The following is a 26,114-nucleotide window of genomic DNA, read 5'->3' as shown; positions in this document are numbered from 1 at the left end:
TCTTTGCCCGAGAGTCAGGTGGTGGTTTGAGCAAGTCTTTTTTGCCCTCTGAAGGCTTTGAGCCAGACACGAGAATGAATTGGAATCTTCAAGGTCTTGTTTTCTCTTGGTTTCAAGCATGTTTATTATTTCTTATTTTACAATTTCTTTGTGCCTGGCCAAGGTGTTCACAGCAGCTCGGACATGATGCGACTCCCCACCGATGGGGCATTGCATTGCTTTTATACAGATAACTATGTGTCTATTATTTATAATTTCATACCAGTGCCTAGTAACTGTACTAGAAGGGTCATTTCTGCTTTGACCCAATCCCCTCAAACTACCTTGTGCCCACGTCACTACAGAAAATGGATGCCAAGGGAGAACAAGAAGAACCCAGGGTTCCACTCTAAATCCTCCATCTTATTCCCCAATTCTAAGAACCCAAAACTACAAAATTTTCCACCCGGTGATAAACTACACTACTGTCTGTTACACATTTGTGACTTGTAATTCTTCTCTGCATTGGAAGTTTTTCCCATGGACTGAAATCAAAGCCTGTGTCTTCCTGGGCTCTGTGCCAGGCAACCTCCCTGGACAGACCCCCCTGTCCAGGTTTCAAAACCTCTTGCTCAGGTCTCAGATCTCTCTACCGAGGTCTGTGACCTTCCAGGGCACCCAGAGGGATGCCCTGGGCTCCGACAATGTGTCACAATGGCACTTACATGTTTCAAAAGGATCTGCAAAACTGATTCCAAGGAGCTAACAAGAGCTGGGATGCATCTCATCACATTAAGTATCTCAAAGGTAGATGGTCTAGCACATGAGATAGGATAGGAAATTTTTGTGACATTTCTAAATATGAAATAATATAATTTAGGCAGAAAAGCTTTTAAAATAGTTTTATTTTATTTTATATTTCCACTGAAATCACTTTCATAGAATGTAGTGAGCAGGAAAGAAATGGTGTGCTACTTTTCTTGGGTTAAATTCTTTTTAAAAACCTCCTGGTGTTGGTATAGAATTAAAAAACCCTCCAGGGTGTGCAATATGTCACTCATCCACTTTAGGTTGAGTTTCTTAATACTGTGTATAAATAACTGCACTTTATTTCATATGCTGTTTTGGTTTTTTCAGTGCTATGTTTTCTTTCAGGCAATTGTTTTTATTACTTAAAAGAATGGTTTAAATGGATTTGCATGTATTGCCCTCCATTAATCAAATAAAGAATCATGCATTTGTCTTTAGGTATTACCTCATCTGTTACAAAACAAATGATGATCCTCCAGTCAGCCCGGAGACCTGTGCTGCCATCTTGGAAAAAGCTCACCTTGACAACTGGGTTCTTGGAAAAACTAAAGTAATTTTTTAATATATTGTATCTTCATCATTCTAGTATGCCATTGTTACATATTAAACAATTTGTTTTCTCACCCATTTGGTTGGAGTAGCTCTTGGTCTCTGCTCTTTTTAAAAAGCAAGATCCTTAATATACACCACGAATGTGTTGGTGACCCTTGTGCTGGACTCATTTTTCAGGACTTATGTGAGTTTCATGTTTGATAAAAGCAATTTAGTGAATAAACAATGCTTTAGCTTTAAAACTGGGAAATGGAGAAATTGAAGGTTCCAGATTTGGATCACATTTATGTAACGTACATTAGATTTGTGAGGTTAGCAAAACTTGTCAGCCTTGTAGTTTTGAAAACAGATTTATAGTTACAGACTGAAGATTTGCACTGGAACTTTGAAAAACTTTGCCCTAAAAAAATTAATAAGCAGAGACCTGACTAAATATGCTGAAGAAAGGAGTAAGGTAAACTAATATCCCAAACAATGAAAATGCTATCTCTAAGAATGGTCCTTTAGGTACTACAGCTGAAAGGGCTGTTCATCATTTGAAACCAGCCTGTAACTCTTGTTGACGTTAAATGGCTTGAGTGAATAAAGGCCTGGGAAGGTAACTAAAATTTTGATTGTTTCTCTTTTTAAGGTATTCCTCAAATACTATCATGTGGAGCAGCTGAATTTAATGCGGAAGGAGACAGTTGATATGATTATTTTGATTCAAGCTTATGTCAGAGGGTGGCTGGGTTCAAGGAGATACAAAAAGATAAAGGAACAAAGGGAACAAAGTGCTATTAAAATACAGTCAGGTAATAGCTTTAAAATATTAAACATTTTGCTTAAAGCTAGTGCATATATACAGTTGATAGATGAATGTACCTGCTGGTTGTGGATTTTGCTCTTTTCCTGCTGCTACATTTGACAAAATATCTTGGTCATATCTGTTCTTACGAAGAAAAAAAATTTTTAACCAGGTTATGACAATCTCTTTGTAATCTCTAAATTACATTTATCAGTGTTACATTTAAAAGGCAATTTTAAGAATGGAATGGTGTGATTGCACAGATGATGCTCTTATTAATAATATTCTGGCATGCACTGACAAGGTTGTATCATGTAATAATGAAAATAAAATATATTAACTATCCTAGATAATAAGGCCAATTACCCTGTTGTTGGAGGCATCAACTGATTTTTTAATACTTTCAAACATAATCTTGTTTTACATTCTGATTATCTTGTTTTATATTCATTTATTTCATAACAGCTTTACTCACCAGAAAATGTATTTTTATGTAGATTTACTATTTGTGCTTGTTTGCCATGTTTTTGAAAGATAAAGCCTGCAAAGTATTTATGAATACTTTAATAGAGGTCTGTAATTCCAGAATATTTTTATTCTTTCTTGTACCTAGTGGATTACCTAATTTTTAACATCTCTTTTCAGCTTACAGGGGGTTTGTTGCTCGTAAAGAATACAAAAATGCAAAGCATAATAAAAAAGTGGAAGAATATATTACCAAATTTCAAGCAAGTAAGAATTGTTTGCTTTCTTGGCTTTTAATGTGCTGTCCATAGACAAATGGTGACCCAGATTCTCGCTACAGTGGTTGACTATGCTCATTTGCATATTCTGAGGTATAACTTATCTATTATAAGTCTATATGCAGTAGTTGAAATGAGTCTGTATTCTGTTACCTGTACCTCAGAGTAGTTTAGGCATTTTTGACTGTTGTGAAGTGGGATGCTCAAATGCCATGGCAAACCTTGTCACTCCTGAGATATTGAAGTACACAGCTGCCCAGCTATGGGTATTGTTGAAACCCACACAACACTGTCTGCGTATCATGTGTGTATGGGTGCTGCTCCATTAGGAATAGGGTTTGTTATGTATCAGTAATGGTTATATTCAGGAAGACTGCAAGCTGTAAATTTACTCCTGTCTCTTTTTCTTTTTCGCCATAGCTTTGTTTTTGTTTTGCAGCCATAATGGCCCTGGGCCCAGAGTTGCTATGGGACATCCCTTTTTGCTCCCTGTACTTTGGTCTCCCCTGTCTCAGCAGAGACATCCCCAAGCTAGACACAGTCTAGGCAGCTCTGAAATCAGGAGCAGTACAGCTGGAGAGACACAGGACTGAAGGCCAGGTTGGATGGGGCTCTGAGCAACCTGGTCTAGTGGAAGGTGTCCCTGCCCATGGCAGCAGTGTTGGAACTAGATGATCTTTAGGATCCCTTTCCAACCCAAACCATTCTATGATTTTATGGTTCTATAAAAACAGCTGGCACAAATCTGCACAGCATATTCAGTAATTACAAAGATGGCAACCCAAATATAAGCTAGTGTTGCCAGTACCCAGGCTATCTAGATTTAAACAACCTCAGATATGTCTTCATGAGTATATATACCACCACCAGTGTTGGTTTTAATCATTGACAGATGTGTCTGTTAATTGCACTGGACCAGTGTGTACTGAAGATCACTTCACTGCAGTTGGTAAAACTTCATCAGTGTAGAAAACAATCTAAAACCAGGATAAAATCCAGTAATGTGCCAAAAATTATTACACATCTGAACTTTGTCAATTATATTAGGATATTTAGCAAATGAAAAAGCATAAATTTATCTCTTCACTCTGTTGATGTCCCAAATGTTTCTTTTTGTCCACCTTCTCTGTCATGTCTGCAGTTTCAACTTTTTCAGTGCAAAACAAACCAAAGCTAAAATGAAGCCCATTTTTACTTAGCTCTCTGCATTTGTCCCCCATTTATTTCTAAAGCAATACATAACTCCTTTTCCAGTTTGAAAACAAAGTTTAGATAGCAACTATCTCATAACAAACTTGTCAGAAAACCTCAGAAGTGAACCAGAATACTTTAAAAAGACCAGATGCAACTTATATTGGCATGTCCCTGGATAACTTGATTTGTTTCAAAATAACTCCTGTTGAGTTGCTTTTATATGAAAATGGAAAGAGAATTGTCTCAGAAGTCCAAGAAACTCAAGACGTATTCCAAGTGCTTTACAATTTCCACTTTTCTAAGACCCTGTTAAACTGAATATAAAATCCACTTGTGTAAAATCCACTCCCAATAAGTATTTGCATTTCCTTATCCTTTATCCAGTTATCAAGGTGTAATTTATGCCCATTTAATATGGTGCTTCTTATACTGATCGACTGCACCTAGTGGAGCCAAAGCTGGTGTAAGTTATGAGTGGGGAATGTTAAAGCACATAAAACTTTGCACTAAGTTAAACGAATGTGTTGGAACAGACTGCTTATGCTCCCTTCTTATTTTCAAGTGAGCTTGAAGTGAGCACTGTGATGCAAAACACTCTCAGCAGAGTTGAAAAAAGAGTCCCATATCTACCATGTCCACAGGGTATTTAAATCACCTGAACCTGCTATCCCCATGCTCTTGGTACTGTATTTGGGATTAGAGTTCAACAGAAATATTTTGACAAAACACTATGTTCTTTTTATTTTGCCAGGGATTGGCATATTTGAGCTGAATGCCTAGAATTGCAGATTTGTCCAAATCACAGTGCTGTGGAGACTGTGCCAATTCCCATTAGGAAATTATTTGCAAGTTCAAAAATTTTTGAAGCAACATTCAGAATGAAATTCAGATTCTGACTAAAACACTTCCATGTAGACGTCTAAATGTGATCTAGGTGTCTAGACTGCTGCTCTAGTCAGTAGAGCCTAGAATAATTTTATTCAAAATCAGCAAATGCCCAGCTCATTTGCCCTCATACTAGTATATATATATGTATATATATATATATACTAGTTTCATTCGAGGTGCCCTGGTTATCTTGTCTGGCCTCCAGCTTTCTTTCACCTGGTATACCCAACTTTTCCTATCCAGAAAGTCCCATCTGTCCTGTTCTTTCTGCCAGCTCCATGTGGATGGCTTGCTATCCTGGAGCACTTCAGATGGCACCAGATACCAACGTGCTGGCAACTGCATCAAGGCCCCAGTGACCCATCAGTGCCTACATGGCTCAGGGAAGGCCCATGTTTGAGTCCTTATTTCTGGTTCAGACCAGAAAATTAACCTTGTGCCTCCCACAAAGCACAAGTAGGGAGTTTCTCTGTCACAGTGTACCTGGTTACTGTGGATCTTAGCACATCTTTCTTGCTGAGCCTTTTCATTTTGAATAATGAGTCTTTGCAGAAGGAGCATGAGCTGAATCTTCCATAGCTGCTGAGCTATAAAATTCTCAGTTTCTCTCTGATCTACTGAATGTTCAGCTAATTCCAAGCCTGTGCCATTTGACAGCCTGGTAATCACTATAGGCTGATAATCAGGCATTTCCCATGGAAATTAAAGACAGAGTCAGATCAATTGCCTGAATCAAGCAAAGCAGGTACATTAAGCTCAGAGTGCTGTGTTCTAGAGGCACTTCTATAGCTCTGTGTTTCTGTTCTATTCTGCATCTTCCTACATTTTGTTTATTCCAACAAAATATGAAGGAAGAGCTTGTTTGTATCCTCATGTAGAATAGGTAAAGCTTTCTAAAATCTCAAAAAGGTTTTATGGGAATAATTTCAGATGAAACATAATCATAATAGGCACCCTGGTTTGTATTTCCTTATTAGCTTTTGTTTAATGCTGTTAGCATTTGACTGTCTGAAATGTGTTTGACACCCATTGCTTGTTGCCTAAGGTTGTTTTGCATTACAATTTGTATCAGTTGCCAGAGGATACTTACTGAGGAAGAAGAGAAAAGAACTAACTGAAACAAGAAACACAGCAGCAGTAACAATTCAGTCTCACTACAGGGGATATAAGGAGAGGAAGGTCTTCAGAAGCAGGAGGTAGTGTTATTTTCTCTTCTGTCACTCAAATGTGTCCCTTTCCAGTAATTACAGCACTGAATTACAACATTACAAGACAAGAGTGAAGCAAATTAGGATTATTCTAGACATGTATAAAGAATGTATATTTATATGAAGGTTTTTAATAGCAGTAGCAAATTTTCTCATCTTTTCAAGCCTAAGGAATATTGGCATATTTAGGAGAAAGATCAACAATACTGTACCTACCTGTAATGTTAATGTAATTTATAGATGTGTCTCTTTTTGGAATTAGCTCATAATAAAAAATGTTCAGACAAGAGTGAGATAGATATCTGCAAGGACCTGTTCTCATTTTAAGTCACTGTCCAAGATAAGCAAAGGTGATGACAGAAACACAGATTATCTTTAGGATTGTGTGTATTTATACATTTTTGAGACACTAAAAGGTTTATGCCTTATGTTTTTGTTAACATTTAAATTAATTCTTTACTGTTTTATCAGCTCTCACATAACCTAGATTGTCTTCCTGGCATTTTTCCCTGAAGTTTAATAGGGATGTCCCTTTTAACTTAAGAGATGATGATGTTGAGGATAATAATATAATCCCTTTTCACTTTAAGAGATAATAATAATAACAACAACGACAACATAAATTGCTGTCTTTAATCACAGCTGTATGCACTAAATCTTTCCTATGTTGCAATGTATCAAATTGCCAGTTAGTACACAAAGACCACCAAAGGTAGTTGTAAAGTTGTCTCTATTCTTCATCTCCTTCGGCTGTAATTTTTGCCCAAAACTCTGTTCCATTCAGGGAATCACTTAGAAAGCAAGAAATTGAAAATGAAGCAACCATTAGCAAGAAGGAAAATGATGAAGAATTTCAAGATCCTGAGGAAAGTCCAACTGAAGTGGAGAATGCCCTCCCTAGAACAGAAGAAGCAGCAGCTGCCATAGCAGAGGATGAATTATCTGCTGTGGAATTCCTTGAAGCACAACTGCAGCCAGCTCAAAATGATGCACTGGAAGAAGTGGCAAGTGAGGAGACTCCAGATGAACCTGATGCTGTCACTGACAGCAAGTGCTCTGGGCACAGTGACACGGAGAATATAGAGGAGCAACAGGAAACATCTTCTGAAGGAGAGGCAGCTTCTGTGAAGCAGAACCTGACAGTAGAAGAGATTAGTGAAGGTGAAGAACAGGACTCTTTGGAAGAGTTACCCAGCAAGTCTTCTCTCAAAACCGCAGCTGAACCTAGACCCCAGCAAGACAATCAAGACACACTCAGTGCAGACTGGCAAAATCAAGAATCTGCTGTGGTGCAGCCCAGGACTGACAGGGATGTGGAAAGAAACCACCTAAAGTGTGAAGCAGCGATTCCTACAGGAGGTAAAGGAATCACAAGAAAAGAGTCACTAAGGAGAGGCTCATGGAAGCAAGCTGAGGCAGAAAAACAAGGTTATGAAGACAAAGAGAAGGCAGCTGTGGTAATTCAGAGCAATTACCGGGGTTACAGAAGGAGGGGACAACTCAGAAAAGAAGGGAAACTACCTTGCAAAAGTCAAGAGAAAACAATAAAGGAGCCAACAAAAGCAATACATGTTCAAAATAACAACCCCCAAACAACAAAAGGTAGGGAAAGCACCAGTACAGAGGCAGAAGACTCTAAGACACTGAAGGGAGACTCAGAGAAAGAGGCTTGTGATTTGGCAGCCTTTTCACGACAGGTAAGAAGCTTCTAAGCAATGTATGTGGAACATAATACTCTGAGCACTGACAGAATGGCGAAGTTATTTTACTGACTTTTATGGCACCAAGATTTTGCTCTCTAAACTAAGACAGAGATTTTGTTATGTGTGTTCTATAAAAATGCATTTTTTGGTTTGCAAGAGAAAATAGCCTTTTCTGGAAGGAGGAAAGGTCAAAGAGTACTGGGAAAAATAATGTGAATCTGATTTAAGTTAAATGCAGCTTTACCTTCCAAATGTTTATTTCCCCATCAAGGTCCCTAACTCAGTAACTTGTGAAATGTCCCTGTAAATGAAACTAAAGTTGCTGTGCCAATGTCAGAGACTTGCACATGTGCAGAGAAGTATGCCTACAGGTCTAGAAGCCATCTTGCATCAGCAATGCACCACCTGCCCACAGGTGTGAACCAATAAGAAATAGCTGTAGAACTGGAGTGCAGTGTTGAGTTTCCTATGTGTCTTTTTTTTCCCATCTTCATTTCGTTCAAGAGATGAGGAGGTAAATGTGGTAGAGGTGTGCACTGCAGTTGGTGAAGCAATACCTTTTAAATTAATTCTCTACTCCAATATTTTACCTTTGATAACCTTGGAATATGTATACTTATTTCCATAATAATGTAAAAATATTTTTTTCAGATATCAAAATTATCTGAAGATTACTTAGCATTGCAGCAAAAACTGAATGAAATGATATTGTCCCATCAGCTGAGACCAGTGATGATGTCCAAAGATAAGCAAGCTAATGGCCGGCTTTCTTCTCATGTTTGTCAGTCAGGTAACGTTTAACCTTACTGATGTCAGAATTTTCATTTGTAAACAGGACTGACAAGAAGCTACTCCTGATCATGTCAGGGAATGAGGAGATGAGTTAATTCCAGCTGCTCATATTACTCTGGCTGTATATTTTTGTACTAAGCCCTGTATCAGTACATGTCTGGAATGTGGTTTTCAGAGAAATACCCAACCCTGGTTGGAATTTATGTATTTACTGTTTTTCTTGGTGTTTTGTTTCAGTGCTGCTTAGGATTGCTGAATGAATCTTTGTGAGACCTAGACACAGAATCTCTAGGAATACCTTTATTTGGTAAAAATTCCATATTGGCTCTTGTTAACTCAGTTGTAACTCAACTGTATGTGCTTTTGGTAGGATATGGGACTATGCTTTCAAAACAAAACAGTTTTTTAGGTAATATGTCAAACAATATACTAAAGTTTATGATATATATGCTGAGTGAATTTTTTAGCTATCCACAGATGTAACTGGAGTTATTCAAAACCTGTAACTCCTATGCATGTTGGTGGGTATGTCCTTAAAATTGCATGTAAAGTTTCATTAATATTCAGCATCCAACTAACTCACACACTTGAGAGGGCGTGATCTCTAGAAAAATACTCCAGAGTTATTCATATTCCAGTTAACATGGGCAGTGAAGGTTCCCAAAATGCAAACATGGTTGGAGCAGCTTGGGTGGCAGTAGAGAAGAGTACTGGGATAAGAAAGAGGACATGGGATTCTGAGCATGCAGGTCATTATGACCTGTGCTCCACCAAAAGGATGCCAAAGAACCGACTGAGCTGCTCAGACCTCTTCTGCTGGAATAGGTGTAACAGGGAATTTTCTCAGCTCATGTCTGGGGCTGCAGGTGGAGGAAGATGAGGGCAGATGTGACAGATAACAGGCTGTGTCTCCATTTGTGTGGTGAGGCTTGTGTGAGCTCACTGCACTGCCTCTGGGGAAGAGCTGGGATAAGATCTAGGACTGTCTCTCACTGCCCAGAGCTAGTTGTGCTATTTTCATTATAACATTGTGGATTCAGTTGTCATGTGTGATGAAACTTCCTTCTGTTCCCATGACTACATTGGAAAGATCTTAAAAGTACTTCAGTACCACTTCGGAGTCCTCTCAAATGGGCAAGCTGCTAAAATGAGGGCTTGGTGTTTACACCTCTAAGTGTAAACTGGCTGCTGGTAGGTAATCTGTCTAGTTCAGCCTGTTCCCAAGACCAAAGTCAGCAAGAGAAAAGAAATGGAAAAGTAAGTGCCATGACTTTTCATTAAAGACAGAGCAGGGTTTGTGATTGTCAGTCATGGTCTTCTATTGAGTTCTCTACTAAATACTGCTGATTTTTTTGACAAGATAAACTGAGAAATTAAAAATGTATGCTTTGGAAAATACTCTTGGTTCTAACACATTTTGCAACAGAAGCTAGGGAAAAGAGGTAGATAGAGGGAAAAGGAATATACAAATCCCTGTTTTATCAGTTAAAGATCTCATCACTTGCACGAGTGCACCAGGTGCAAATGTACCAGTATGTTCCTGCCATGTGCAAAATGCAGTGAAGTCTACCCTTCACACTGCTATTAATTTAAGTAGCTTTGCAGGAGACAAAAGTTTGCCAGGATTTGTCACCTGTGCATCCAACCCTGCCTAAAGGGGTGACCAGTCAGCCACTTCACTTCCCTTTATCTCTGAAAATGTCACGCTGGTGTAAAACCCTGCGGTGTCACAGTGCAGAAGTTTTCCAGCAGTAAAGTGTGCTAACCTGTCCACTGAAAAATCTTTCTTGGTGTGGAATGTGAACTTTCTTTTTCTATACTTGAACGTAATTTACATGACAGGAAAACTGGTTTTTTCCAGCTATGACCAATGCACAAAATAGTGAAGACAACACACTGTAGTAATTCCACAGTTTGCCTTTAAGCCAGTTGGAAACTCACTTTATCAGAAAGTTGTATTGTCTTAAGAAGATGCTTATTATATCAAACATGATCTTACTAGATGCAGAGAATATTTAAGTAACAATATGCCTGTGTTCAGTTCATTTAAGTTGTACTGTCTAAAACACAGGAGCTACCAACATTCTGGATATCATATTTTCTTCCTCTATGCAAAATAATAAAATATCTCCAAAACCTCCAAAGACTTGAGGTATGGTCCTGCAGATGGTCATGCTAAAGTGAAGCAGGTAGACGAGGTGATCCACTGTCTTATTAACAGGGAGGAACCTTCCTGTCTACTGCCTACATTATGTGTAACAGTAGGATTTATACACACTCATTTACAGAAGGATATGCTTTTACTTCAGCTTTCCCTCTATGGCTGCTTTTCCTGTCCTACTCTAATGAAGGCAGGGATTGTTGAGCTTTAGGTGTTCTTTAAATCATGTAGTATTTACCTATTTCTAATTATGTTGGTCATTTACATTTATTTACATTTTTTCATCAGCTTCACTAGTTTTATATGTTGTTTCACAGCTATGGCACATGAATTGTATTTTATAGCTAGATAGAAGAGCTTGGCTGCCTTTGTGAGTCGGTGGCCATTATGCAGTAACACAACTTACCACTTCCTCTGATAAAATATTATATTACATTTGCTACCCAGAGAAGGGGAAGAACTGAGGGTCAGCTGATGTCATAGTGTGACAAATGTTCACATTTTTTTAAATGGTTTGCTTGTTTTTTTGTTTTTTAATAAAAATGCAAAGCTTGCATTTCAAAGAACATCTGAGTAAAAGGTTAATTTAATCTTAAATCCACAAGGTTAAGTTGTTCTTAAATGAGTTTCTTCATATTTATTAAATGCACAAAGCAAGCTGCAAGAGGTTCCTGGAATAAACAAACTTCCCTGTGGCTAGAAGCTCTGAGTAGGTTATATTTGCTTCTTACATGCTTTCAGCCAAATGTAATAGCTGCACCCCAGAACTGCACCCTTGGACTGCTAGTGAGCCTTGGGTTGCTGTGGTGTCAGAACACATGCACAAATGGCTGCCGTCAAGTTTTTTGAGATCAAAGCCTGAAGTGAGGGGAATTTGATTATTATGGGAGGATTTTTTTTTCCCCAGATGAGTCATAGTGCTCATCCCTCTACTTATTAAATGACAGTTCAAGTACAAAATCTCAGGAAGAGAATTTTCTATATTTAGAATGAAATTTACGTGGTATGAGGAACCCCAATGCAGCTGAGAATGTTTTCAACTAAATGAGGCAATGACACAAGCAGGGTTTTCATCCAGGATTCCTCCTGCTGTAGGCTGTCAAAGCACTATTTACGGGAATTTAATGGGCAGCCTTTGCAAGGAAAAGGGAGTCTATGTAGCACTGGGTGAGCAGAGCAACCCAGTCTTTCAGCAACCAGACTTTCTTTTTTTGCAAGTGCGTAGTCAGCCAGGAAGCAATGAGGCGTGGGACTGGGGAAAACCAGGGTATGCAAGCACTGCTGGCTGGTGGTTCTCAGCTACAGGAGTGGCCCTTTGGGCACCACACAGCCAGGATGTAGAAGATCTGTATTGGGAATTGCTGAGATACATGGAAGAGCATAAGATCTGGGAGGTTGTGGAAGTGGAATACATCCATTTTTCTTAAATATCCTCTCCTAAAAAGCAGTAAACCCAGCTCACCAGACTCAGAGAAATTAGAGGTACTGGAGCAAGTCCAGAGAAGGGCAACAAAGCTGGTGAAGGGTCTGGAGCACAAGTCTGATGGGGAGCAGCTGAGGGAAAAGGAGGCTCAGGGGTGACCCTGTCACTCTCTACAGCTGCCTGAAAGGAGGATGCAGCCCAGTGTGGGTTTGGCCTCTTCTCCCAGGCAACCAGTGATAGGACCAGAGGACATGGCCTCAAGCTGCACCAGGGAAGGTTCAGGCTAGACATCAGGAGAAATTTCTTCACTGAAAGAGTTCTTGAGCATTGGAATGGATTTTCCAGGGAAGTGGTGGAGTCACCATCCTTAGAGGTGTTTAAGAAACAGCTGGACATGGCACTTCATGCCATGGTCTACATGGCAAGTTGGTCAAGGCTGGACTTGATGATCTTAGAGGTCTTTTCCAGTGTTTATTATTCTGTGATTCTGTATTAGTGTCAGCCAGAGACTGAAACTGGTTCCCTCAGTGGGGCTGTGGGACTTAGACATGAGATCAAACACTGTCAACCTCTGCTGTACACAATCTGAAAGTTCTCACTCTCTTGCAGTTTCTACTTCTAGGTCTGTGCCAGAGTAATCCCTCTGGTTTTTTTCCAGATTGCTAAGAATTTCTAGCCATCAGCCGTAATTTCCAAATATGGCTGTGTTATATATCCCATTAATTAAAAAATACCTAAGATTTACTAACCAGAATGTTGAAGAGCAGTGCTTTTCTTGGTCCAAATTACAAACTTGAGCAGTTACATCCTCATGCTGTGTACAATTAGAACAGTAAAAAGGTATGCACATAAATGTTGTAAGCAGTAAAACATATTAGCTTCTCATTATCAAGTCCTGGAATTCCAGTTGCTGTATTTCCATTTTTATTGATTACTTTCAACTCCCTCTAAAAAACCTATACAATTAGTGCTTTTCCTTGTTTTCCTTCCTGCTTAATTCTGAGCCTGGCTTTATACTTCTGTCTCCATAAGATGTGGAACAGCTCTAAACCAAGCATGTAACATTTCATTTAAATGACCTGAAGATGGCTTTGTCTGTTTCTCCAGGTGGCTTAATAAATAGAGACCTTTGGTCCCTTAGATATTTATCACAGCTGTAACCACACTATTTCTCCAGTCTTCAGTATAAAATCTGTTGTAAGTCATAGTTAATTTACATTAGCCTCCATGGATGTTGATTCCTCGAGATTGCTGTCTTCCAAGCTTATCATTGTACATCAGAATGTACAATCAGTTCAACCTAAAGGGCTGTTGATACTGACTCATCTTTATTCAAACATTTCTTGCTCATCCTTGAAAGTTTCAAGCGCATGCAGCTCTCCTCAGATCCTGGAGTCTGTGATGGTGTTCAGGATACACATACATATTAAGTACACTTTTCAGTGTATTTGGATCTTTTAGTGAGGGCTGAGTATGAAAGTATTAATTTGTTTTAGAATTGTGTGTGCAACTTAGGTAGGAACCTTTGTGGTAGTGCTAAATGAGCTAGCTGAGATACTGAAGCAAATAAAGATGTTTTTTCTTAGATTTACTAAGCGTTCTTGAATGTTATCTGGCAGCCACACTGTTCACATGCCTTTCATGACCCTTAACTCTGTATTTCATTTTTTCTCATGGAGAAGAACTTCAACTTTTAGTATCATCACTGTTTAATGTTTTTTGGTTTTTTGGTTTTTTGGTTTTGTTGTTTTGGGGTTTTTTTGGACTAACCAAATACTGACTGGATACACTTGGGAAGCCTGAGGAGGAAAATCCCCCCCATTTCAACCTGCTATTCAATCTATCTTCCTCCTGGTAAACCCTTTAGGGAATGTCTGTGTTGCATCAAAGTTTCCAGTTTCTCCTAAGAAACATTGCTCCTAAGGTGTGTCCCAGCACTGACAGCACCTCCTCAGGTAGATCCTACAGCAAGATGTGGGCTGGCAGCACAGCCCTCCAGTCCTTATCTCTGATAATGACTAACTAGGATGTAACCTTCAGCAAGTCGCCATATGTCTTTGTGCATCTTATTTACCCTTTTAGTAGGATAGGGATGGTAGTGCCAACCTGGCACTTCCAAAGTGCTTTAACAGCTACTGTGTGAATATTTTTTGTATCAGTGTTGTAAAATATCCATTTGAATGACTGTTAGAGGAGAAACATCAGTTTTCTTTTTACATAGAAAGCACATAGTCAGATCTTGCTAGAGATACTTGAAGTATTAAGTAAAAATAAGCTACGAGAGGCTTTACTATGGAGAGACTGGACTTCAATAAAAACCTTTTCTTTGTAATGGAATACAGAAGCAACATAATTGCCCTGTTAATAAGTGAATTATTTCATTTCTCCTCTCTGCTTCATTGCCTGCTGCAGAAAGGTATAGGCCATCTGGAAAATAAGGACATCGAACTCACCATTTATCAGACTTGTGTATTTAATTTGCACACCCAACTTTCAATATTACTAAGTAAATTACTTCTGTATTTATTAGAAATTAATAAAAGAAAAATTTACTTTGTATTATCCAATACAAGTAACTACCACATCTGCTGAATTTCAATAGCGGTGAACATGCAAATCTAAGTGCAAAAGGAAATAACAGCTTCACTTTCTGATGAAACAAAAAAAACAAAACCTTACTGTGTAATTTGTAGGAAAAACTCAGAAATGCATTTTCAGCCCAATATTCAATTTTAAAAAGGATTGATGAAGGTCCAAGCTTAGAAGGCTGCCTGCCCCAATGTGGTATTTCTTTCCCCTCAATTCTTTTGCACAGCTTATACATATGTACAACACAAGAGCTGAGATGAAAAGCTTTTTTTTTAAGCTGAAACCTTTATCATTGCCAAAATTATATTTTTGAATGTATAAAGCAGTCTTCTTTGCAGAGCACGCATACAAGAAGTATACAAGTAATTTCAGTTGGAATAACTGTAATCTAGAATACAATAATGCTTTATCTGTTTGACATTGATGAATTAAATAATGTAACAGCATACAAAGTGATGAATTCTTAAGGGACAGTAAAAGATCTTTAGGCATAATGAGAGCCTTTTCATTGGGATTTTCCTAGAGCCCCCGAAATTGGCTTCATTTTTTTTCCAGATTTCATGCAGTCAGGATCTCTGACAAAATTTTTGAAAATGTCCTGCACACAGGGTGTTAGGTGTTTCTATTCAACAACACTGAATTTGAACTGATTTTTTTAAGGTAGTGTTTCCACTTTGGACTCCTGTTGTGTTTAAAAATAAAATAGGGAAGATATGCCTCTTCTCTCAAACAAATGGAAAGTCAGATAATTCCAGGTGGCCCATTTGAAATGTAGCAAGGTAGTAACAGCCCACATTAAGAGCCAAGTCAAGCCTTCTGTACCTATTGAAATCAAGGAATGTCACTTATATTTAATACAGGTTACTGAAATGAATTCATTGCATCTAAAATTCATTGTTTAACATGAATTATCTGTAACATGGCTTAGAGAACCATTGTTCTCTTAGGTACAAAATGTTAAAAAGATACTTGTTCATTCATTACGGAAGAAGCAGTCTGCATTTCAGATAAGAACTAAAACAGTAAATGTAATCATTATCCAGCTACGATTTAAATTAACATTATTCATTCTGGCTCCTCAGTATACCCGTGACCTTTACAAGCCTTTATTTATCACACATAACAAAAAACTTAAACAGCTAATTTTGCAGGAGTCAACACTGATGTATTACTGATCGTTTCTCATTTTAAATTATTGTGCTACCTGCTTAATTAAAAAGATGTCTGCTGTACATGGAGAGTTTTTATTTTTACCATGTAAAAGGCTTTCTGATGGTCATAGGGAAACAAAATGGTAAAGTCACTTCACGTGGAAGTGGATTATATCAGCAAAACACACTTTAGTAGTTCACTGGCATCTAGATCCCCATTCCAACTTCACTATATTCATTTATGAATAAGGAGATATTTTTTTTCATGGACTGTCCTTAGTATATCTGTGGTGGGACAAGGGCAAGATCAAACCTCGCTGGATAATGCAGGATACCTTAGACACTCAGATCACTATGCTGTGACTTCATTCACCACCCCAGATGTGTCTCTGTGATCCCCCTCTGCCATTGGTGTTCTGCTGCTGTGCAACGTCGTTCTCCATCATGAAGGAACTGCTGTCACCATTAATTTTGTCTATAGCTGAAGCTGAAAGGAAGGAGACCAGGTTCACCAAGCTGTATATTTGTGGTCTCTTGTCCCTCCAGGGCCATTTCTGTGGTCTTCCTTGGCATTAGGAACCCTGCACTCTGTGTTGTCTCTGTGACAAACAACCTATGAACCCAAGCAGCCCTGTATCTCGGCACTGAATTGCATATAGATTTTCAACAAGGAAATGCCCAAGATATTTTTCTAGTTCTCTGTGTGCCAGCCAATGTAATATGCAAGTCAGTGTCTAACTCTAGATCGGGAGACTGCCAGGGTACAGTAGTTCCATTTTGTGTTAAAATCTTGATTTCAATTCTATTAGAGTGAAGGCATTTTTCACATTTTCACAGGAGCCTTTTGTAGAAATAGAGACCAGAATCTGAGTACACTAACATAAACTACATTGGATGTGATAGACATGGTCATGCTGTGTTGCCCAGTGGCACATGATTTGGCTTAAAATGAAAAGCCTCAGCAGGACACCTGGAGGAAAATCTTCACTGTGATAATGTAGAGGACAACCTCTGAAACAGAGGCCTCATGCTAGTTCCCTCATTCAGTACCTTAAAGATTGACTTGAGTCTGAAAAAAATCACCCCTGCCACACGGGTCCCCGTTACAACACAATGGCCTCACAGTAGCCATTACCCTTCAGAGCCCTTTTCTGAACGTGGAGCATCAGCCTTTTTCAGAAGGAGAGGCCTGTGCCAGGCAGACCTTCAGGCTGTTCCAGCCTGGCATTCATTATGTGGCATTTGTCCGTGTGGGCAGTCAGGATTCACGTGGATAAACCCAATCTCTGCTGATGAAAATGTCCAACTCAGTTGCTTACTTGAGTAACTGCAAGCAGTAAAAGTGGCTATGTAGATTTTTTTCTCTCTTTGGTGAAATTCTCTCCTGTTTTTTCCAAAAGCCTCCAGTTCTGTGAAGAAATAAGCGTTGTTGTCTTCTGCTTTTTTTGCAGTTGTGGCCAAAGTAGAAGACTCTCGCCCAATGCAGAGACCCCCCAGAAGGCCACGGAAGCCCAAGACATTAAATAATCCTGAAGACTCCACCTACTACACTCTAATACATGTGAGTTTAAGAAGCTTTTCCTGGCTAAAACTGTCAGATAACTCCCACCTAAACTATCTTTCTAATTGCCCAATTCCCATTATTCTTTTTTAATGCAGCATAAAACCTTTGTCCTGCTGAAAGGAGACAGGCCACAAACTTCACATTTCAAACGAGACTTGAAATGGAAGTACAGAGTTACACAGACTGGGGAGCTATGTCAGACTAGTATTTACTTTTGTACCTAAACATATGTACTGTCGTTATGTGCATAAGTAGCATTTGCATTTTCAATACCCAAATCAAGTGCCCTGTCTCCATAGTTTCTTTGTAAGTCACAGGAAAGAACCAGGAGAGGCACAGGTTTGTTTGGAGCTATTTTGAGCATCTAAATTAGTGCTTGATCTTGCAGAGAGAGCAAATACTAAAATAAGTTGTATTAGTATGCACACTGTAACTTCCTTTACAAATGTGTCAGATTGTGATTATGAAGGCATTGGCAAATACCAACAGCTCAGGAGACTAATGGATTTGAGTGTCACTATATATAGACTTTGGTTCAAGTTCAGATACTGAGTACTGCTTTCCCCTCTTGACTTCAGTGCCCTTAAATATAGGAAAAAAGGCAAGAAAGCAAGCAGAAAGAGTGAAAATGTAAAAGCAGCTCAGAAAGCACTTCCAACAAAAAAGCAATTAAACTGATTTGCTCGAGGTGCCTGTATCTTAGTGACCTATTTTAACAGCCGGTGAGAACCCAGCTAATAAACTAACCGTAGCAATTGCTTCTCCTTTCAACAGAAGGTGTCACTGGGGCCTGTAGGGACGGTTGTGTCTGGCATACCAAAAAAAGACAAATACAGCTATGTTTTATTCTGAGGGTTTGAAATAGCACAGCTTTGGAATGGTGATATTCTGAAAAGAAATTGTATTCTTAAAAATAAATTTGCGTGTAAGAATAAAATTTGTTTTGTGAAAGCAAGATTGGTGAGATAAAGGACTAAAATGAAAGGCTTGACACAGAATCTGTATTCAGAAATTTATGAGAAGGGCAATTCTGAAATAAATACCTATTTAGGAAACTAAGACTATATGGTGAGGAACATAGTAGTTTCTGAGGGCTAATTTGTTACATGGCCAGCCCCATACCAGAAAACAGCCATGGCATCAGTGCAAACAAAAACTGCAATAGTGCCAGGAGATTTTTAATCAATTTTTTAGCAGCAGCTTTTCAATGTATTAATCAATATTACCTTCAATGAGTTGTATTTTCAAGACAGAGTGAAAAAGAGAAAGCTGTCTTCCTGACATGAAATTCACTGGTCAGGGAAAGGTTCAATGTAAATATCTATACACCGAAGCTTAGAAAGGAGACTTACTAGTTGTTAAATTCTTAGACCTTAGGTATGTCATTAAGCTCTAACTTTAGATGGTAGTCAGCTTTAGAGAGCAGTCCATTTTCCCAGCTATTAAGGATTTTCTACCTTACTAAAAATCTTTGTGACCTTCAGGCATTCACAGATTATTATCAAGCCCAGATCATATGAAAGTGAAGAAACACAATATGTGTGCATTTTTAAAAAAAAAAATCTCTATCTTTTCAAAATCAGATATTTCTCTCACATCAGGCTACAGACATTAATTAGACACCTTACATTCTCACACATCTCCTTGCATATCAGATGACCTGAAGAGGTATACAGGTATAAAGAAGTCTGACAATAGCCCATTGTTCATATAAGGCACGAGAATTTTATTTTGGGGCATATTTCTTTAAATCAGCCTCTCATTTTGGAATTATATGTCGTGTTCATTTGCCTGCATACTGAAATCCATCAGGATTTCTGATTCTCAGGGATTTTACAGTCCCTAGTTCTAATACATTTTCAGTCATTTGCAAGAAACACAATTAAGACCACAATCTGCACAAAAAAATACTGCCTTTGAAGTATGATGCATTAGGTGCTGCAACATAGCATTGTTTTGGCTGTAGGGATAGAACTCTATTAGAGATAAGAAATTATTCACATTCCCTATGACTCTTCTCTCCTCTGCATTTTTAGAAATCTTGTATCCTAAAGGTTCTTTTGTCACTTATTATACTGTTTTTAAATGGGGCCTTTGTCCATTTTATTCTGCTAAACCTGTGTGAAGACTACATTGGCATTAATGAGAATAGGATTATGCGTCTTCCCACCGCATTTCTTCTATTCATGGAAATTCTCATGGCATCACAGTAAATTTGCCTCAGTGAGATAGTGTTATCAACTTCATTAAAACAGCTATAGCTATTTGAAAGTTTCAGATCTCCTTTTTCTGTTCTGATCATCATTTGGCCTTTTTTTCACAGTATGGCAACAAATTTGGGAGCAACAATGCTAATCTCATTCTCAGTCTCAAAGGTTCTTAAAAGAGGTTTTTCTGGGACATTTGCTCATTTTCTATCATTTCTTTTACTGAAAAATATACAATGCTCTTCTGCCTAACACTAATGAATTGTATGTTTGAATAAGCTTTCCTTTTAGTATTTTTAATTACTTTTTATTTTCCTAGAAATCAATACAAGATGAAAAACGGAAACCAAGAAAAGAAAGGTAATTTTTTTCATTATCTCACTATTTCACTCCAGTACTCTAGAATAGTTTTTAGCTGTAATTCAACCAGGAGAATAAAGCATTTAACAATAATTTGGTGATTCACAGGGGGACGTGTATACAAAGTTAAAATGCAATTTTCATTGACTAAAATCCATTATAGAATTCAGCCTTTGAGTTTTCCTAAAACATGGTCTTTTACCATGGTAACACAGGCATTATAATAAGATAAGGTCCACATCAAAGATAGTTCTGGCACAGAAAATAATTGAAGGTGCTTAAAAGTCTAGTCAAAGCAAATGGGTAACCAGTTCTTTTTTGTCAGCAAAAATACAAAGACTCTCAAAATTTTCTCCTAAAAATATATGAGTGTCTGGAAATAGGTAATAAAACATTAAAACAATAACTATGAATAACAGTTAAAGAAGAAGCCCCTGAAATTTAAACCGGAAGTATTTTCTTCCCAGTGTAGCTAACCTATTCTGATGGATCTCTGCAGAAAAGGAGGCAATAGGTATATTCTGTCCTTCCGTATCTTAGATCCTTATGTGTGCTGCAGACCTGGTTTGCAGCTCCTGACATGCATCATAGCTTTGTTTTATTTGTGTTTCTATATGGCAGCTTTTCTGCTGGCCCCTCAGTGACACTGCTGTGGCACCGTGTGCGATGGCAGCCTGCTCATAGCTGCCAGATGAATGGGCTCTGCGCTATCCTCGGCTGAGGCTGCAGAATACAAACTCCGTGGCTAAAATATGGATCTTAGAGGATGTTGCATGACATTACATCTATATAAAATGTGCTTACAGCTTTGAACTTCATTCAACCACAATTTAAATTGCACTTGATTATGCTGCATCTTAAAGGATTGACCTTATGTCCACGTCCCCCATGTTTGCTCTTTTTTTCTCATGTCATTTGAATCCTAAAAAAATTTCACACCTGTTGACTCCAGTCTAGGAGGAAAAAATAACTAACACACCAAAATCTAGTGTTTTCTCTCATTAGCCTCAGTTAGGTTTCACTCATCTTAAATCTAGTTAACCAGTTCCGTGACTGCATCTTCTTTCATATGCTGACTCTGTATTAGTGGAACATAACAAGTTAAATAAATTAATTACTTCTGGTTTTTAACAATGTGAGGATTGAATTCTGAAGTTCTCTATTCAGTTTCTTTTTTAGGATATTATTTCTTTCCTTAGCCATACTAAAATGGATGTTGGGATTGATTTTTTCTGTATGTATAATACCCTGGATAGCATTCACCTAACAAAATAAGAGATACCTGCATTATTGACACACATATCCAAACTAGATGCTTTAGACTCTCTTCTTGTACTCAGAGAAAAAAATAGTCATCTTTAGGAAAATAATTCATCTCTTGCTCAAAGAGATATCTAAAATAGACCAGATGAATTATACCATAAAAATGCTTCTCCACTGAGTCTAATGGCAAACCCAAACAATTTCAGTAATCTGTGTCTCCTTTATGAATATATAAAAGTATTTAGCATTTCAAAGTTCTCAATATCTACATTGTACAGCAGTCATACTTCAGAGACTGATTTTTTGTGCCAATATATATTTCTCCTTAGATCCTCAACATAAAACAGAACTAATAATGATACTTGGCTGCCTTGGGTTTGTATGTTAAAAATAATAATAAAAAGTTAAACTGTTAACTTAGTGTTCTTATTTATTGACAGTCTGAGCAAAGTGCTAGATTTAGATATCTACTACCAAGAAATTTCATCTACTGACTCCAGCTCCAAGGACAGCAGTACTACCACAAGAAGGAAGAGATACCCAATTGAGCGCAGGACTTCCATTTTACGAGCTACTGAGAGGTAATTCATACAAAATAGTTACAGGAAAAAATAAGTATTATCTTTGTAGACATATTCAAAATATTAATAAAAAGAAAAGAAATGCACTTCCAAATTACACATAAATCTAATATTTTACATGTGAATTTTTGCCAAATTATCTTGCAAAACATATAGCTAAAATTTCCCATCTCAAAATGGGAATATGAAATATTCCCCATGCAAGAGGGATAAATACCAGTGTGATTGGTGTTCAGCTTAACTGCCAGTTTTTGGTTTCCCAATGGCCAGATGGACAGACATTCTGCATCTCTGATATAAAATTAAACTGAAGCAAAACCTAAAAACTGTATTTCTGATTAGTTAGGTTTTAAATAGGGTGGATATGCACCAGACTTTCTGCGTGTTTTCTGCAGGTAAGACATCAGGTTGACTGCCTCCTTCTCCTGCTGTCCTGTAGCAGCACAGGTGTCTGTAGCCTGCATGCACCTCACCAAGGTGGACAGCCAGGAGAAAAACCCCAAAGGGAAGGTTCACTCAACCTTCTCTCTTCACACATAGACTTCATAGAGGGTGACCACTGCCAGGCTAAGGAAATTCATATTCTCACTCTTGCCAATGCACTCACACACACTGCACATGCAAACATCTATATATCTTAATATAATTGTATCTTCTTGCATGTTCCTAAATGTAAGAAAAGATTGGAAAACTATCTTGGTCAAAGTCTTAAGGGAGATGCTAAGCCTGAGATGAGCACTGAATTTGAAAATGTATCTGCAGTAATAGAGGAAATAATTGTAGAACATTTAGAATGTACAACGTTTTGTGCACCTTCCATATTTAATTTCTGGCCTTTTTAAACACAGGATCTAAATTAGTTTCAGGAAAGTGAAAATGTGTAATTATAAGTAATAATATCAGGGAATTAACATGTAGTTCATAACTATTAGAAAATGTTGCATTTCCAAATTGGTTAATTACACCAAATCTGTCACCCTGAGGTCTGGTTAAGGTGAGTGAAAGTTTTGCTACTGAGTTTACTAAAAGGCATTTCTTACCCTTTACTGTTTGCTGCTCTGATTGCAGCCTAAGTAGCCATAGTGAAACAAAATATGTGTAACTTTTAAATTTACGGTTACCTCAGAGGGCAGATGAATGCAATTAGTAAACATTTTTGCACTCCAGTATCTCTTGAATAGGGTCACCAGGACATAAAGACTGTACAGCCATTTCAATCTACAGAAGTGAAGCATTGAGTACTTTATATTTAGCAATTTACCTTTGACACTGGTATAGAATCAGTGGTGGAGGCACCTTAAGTGTAGAACACTACAAATTTTTGTAATTATTTCAGAGTAATTTACTTTTAAAATAACTGTCTTTTAGTTTTAATCTTCCTCTATGGTAACAGCTGGTGCCACATCACTATTCCAGCCTGTCAGAGGTGGTATCCAAAATGCATCTTGCCATCTGAAAATAAAATAAAATGAGATGGACGCTTAAAGTGAACTCCACCAGCAGGTTAAATACAGAACAAACAAATTTATGCCAACTGAAAATCTGGTGCAGTAACCATCAGGCAAATCCTACTGCAAAGCATCCCCATACTCTCAATGTTTTTGTGTCTTTTCATAATGTCCCCTTCATAGAAGAACATGTTGTTCTTCTGTGTTCATCTGCTTCTAGCATATAATGTGTTTGTTCTGAGGTGCTTGTTTTGTGCAGCACAGGAAGAGGCCTAGCAAAGTCAGCTGATTTTTTTTCTTTCTCCTTTTGTTTTTTCCCCACAAGGGTGGAGGTTAAGCAGTCGATTAGGAATGTTTGCCAAGGTAAATGTTTTGACTCTAATTTCTAAAACACTTCTGTGCTTAATCCCTAGGTCGAGGGTTGCAGAAAGATCCCTGGAAGAGAGCAAAGCTGAAGATAATCCCTATGACTACAGACGACTGCTGCGAAAGACCTCACAGCGCCGGCGCCTTATCCAGCAGTTCTAGCTGCTGCTGCTGCTCCTGCTGCCATTTGGCTTTTATTAGCATAATTTTTTTTTTATCATTTTATACCATGTGTTTCCTTTTTTTTTTTTTAATCTTCAATGTTTCAAGTTTATGTGTGTGTTCATGTGAATATGAATCACTGTGGTTCACAGCCCAACACCATTGCAAAGGGACACTGTCAGACACATATCGTATTCTTCCCTAATACAAAAATCAGCTTTCTTTTGTGTACCATTGCTGCATCCTACAATTATTAAACAGCTTAAATCTAGTTTACTTTCCTCAGTGCATATTTCTTTTTTTCCATTTCATCAGTCTCATCCAATCAAAATAATAATTTACTTTATAGTTCACTAGTTAAGCTTTCAAATTTCCATATGCACCTTCAGAAAAAGTTATTGTTTCTAATAAATTCTTTTACAGGAAAAAGAATTACAAGAGCACCATGGGGGAATTTCTGCTTAATTTAGTTTACATAGCCTAATTTTTGGGATGACCCATTTGTGGCAAGTGTCTCTCTCATGAAAATTAACGTATACGATTATTGGATAGCATACTATGGCAGTTTATTTCATTATTGACTTTACTGTAAAGCTAGTAGCCAGATTTAAAGGTCAATATTGTGTGTACAATCTTTATGTTGGAGATGTCCATTTATGGGAATTATATCCAGCCCTCTCCTCTGCCTCTGAGCTTTGACTAAGTGATGAACTTTTAAATCATGTTTGCTTTGTTCTCATTTGCATTAGATTTTTAGGAATCTTAATCTCTGGGGTACCAAGAAAGGAACAGAAATACACTCTCTGGTTGATTGCTGATGAAATGTAATGATCATTCTTAATCAGTTCCACTAGAAATTAAATGAAAATAAAAGCAATAGCCACAGTGTTCAAATTTCCCCCTGATTCCTTATTCAAAAGACCTTATTTCACAGAAACCACACAGATAATTGCAGCGCTTCCTTTCAGGATTCATAATTGCGTGTTCCCAGCTGCAAAACAAGACAAGGCAAATTTCATGATGCCAGCATAAAGGCCTGATCCTACTCTGTTCCTCAGCTCTCCTAAATGTGACAATTGGCGGCAGCAGTCAGCCACAGGGGGTGGGTTTTGTCCATTCCCCGCGCGCATTTGGCCTTTTCCCCAGAGGCAGATAACCATTGCTTCCTGATCTGTAACTAGCTACAAGGCTGTGCACCAGATTAAAATGTACTGCAATGTAAAATTTCCTATAAATTGTTAAAATTTTGAAATCTGTTTTAAAGTTGCTTTGTCATGTATTATGAAAACAATAAATAAAAAAGTACAAACCAGTGATACGGCTGGTTGTGTCTGAATTACACCCAGAATCGACAAAACACTGTGTATGGACTGGGGCATGAGTGAGCAAGGCAGGGAAGGGCTCACAGCAGCCTCTGGCCGTGGAAAGCTGGAGTTATTGTCTACGTGCAAGCCAGGGTGATGCGGCAACTGGAACAGACTGTAATTTCACACAAAGAGATGCCTGGACTGGTTTTCTTCTGCTTTCCCACCACAGCAGTGTTTTAAAGCATTGAGACATTTCTGTGAGGTCTCATGGCTCCTCATAACCATGTGGGTACGTGCAGAAAGCACAGAGATGCCCCGGGCTGAACACGGCCTGGCTGCGAGCAGCGTGGGGGCCCTGCGTGCCCAGCGGTCCCGGCAGAGCCACATCCTGACCTGGTGTGGTCCTGGTGCCACCCTCCAAGGCAGGGCCTGAAATCCCTCCTGTGACAGAGGAGAGGCAGCCGCGGCAGGGAAAGGCTGCCGCGGAGACCTGGCTGCGTGGGAAAAGGAGGTTTGGTTGGCTTCAGAGACGTCGTGAAGGGAATGTGAACAGTTGTTCTTGTGCTCTTCCCGTCTGGCCGCCGGACCCTCTGCTTCCTCGGGGCTGGATGGCGGTTCCACCAGGGTCCCCAACTCGGAATGTTGCGGGAAGCGCCCGGAGCGCCCCGGGGCTCCAGGGGCATGGGGGGGCAGCCGCGGCGTCGCGCAAGGCTCCTCCCGCCCGTCCGTACGAGCCGGGACGCCCCTGTCTGCCCGGGAGCAGCGGGGACAGCAGGAGCCCAGCCCCGTGCCGGCCCCTCCACCTGCGCCTTCTCCGCGCCGGCCCGGCCCGACGGGGCGCCCGCCGGTGGCTGTGGCCGGGCCGAAGGGACGGCG

The 26,114-nt window shown here is 38.8% G+C and overlaps 1 protein-coding gene across 1 annotated transcript in view; it reads left to right on the top strand.

Moving 5' to 3' along the window:
* The window catches only part of LOC310917751 (myosin-IIIa-like), a gene marked incomplete at its 5' end in the record, with an annotated part of 61,731 nt that extends 37,450 nt beyond the window's left edge, over positions 1-24,281 (top strand). Inside the window, 10 exon segments of the mRNA XM_083876261.1 lie at positions 1,228-1,339; positions 1,973-2,135; positions 2,774-2,860; positions 6,026-6,149; positions 6,946-7,858; positions 8,516-8,654; positions 17,432-17,541; positions 20,071-20,111; positions 21,815-21,955; positions 23,817-24,281. Coding sequence (XP_083732387.1) covers positions 1,228-1,339; positions 1,973-2,135; positions 2,774-2,860; positions 6,026-6,149; positions 6,946-7,858; positions 8,516-8,654; positions 17,432-17,541; positions 20,071-20,111; positions 21,815-21,955; positions 23,817-23,931 — 1,945 coding nt within the window. The 3' untranslated portion in view covers positions 23,932-24,281.
* Between the last annotated feature and the right edge of the window lie 1,833 nt (positions 24,282-26,114).

Source organism: Zosterops lateralis (assembly GCF_965231275.1).
Source record: "Zosterops lateralis genome assembly, chromosome: 1".
Classification (NCBI taxonomy): domain Eukaryota; kingdom Metazoa; phylum Chordata; class Aves; order Passeriformes; family Zosteropidae; genus Zosterops; species Zosterops lateralis.
This window is presented reverse-complemented; position numbering and strand designations above follow the sequence as displayed.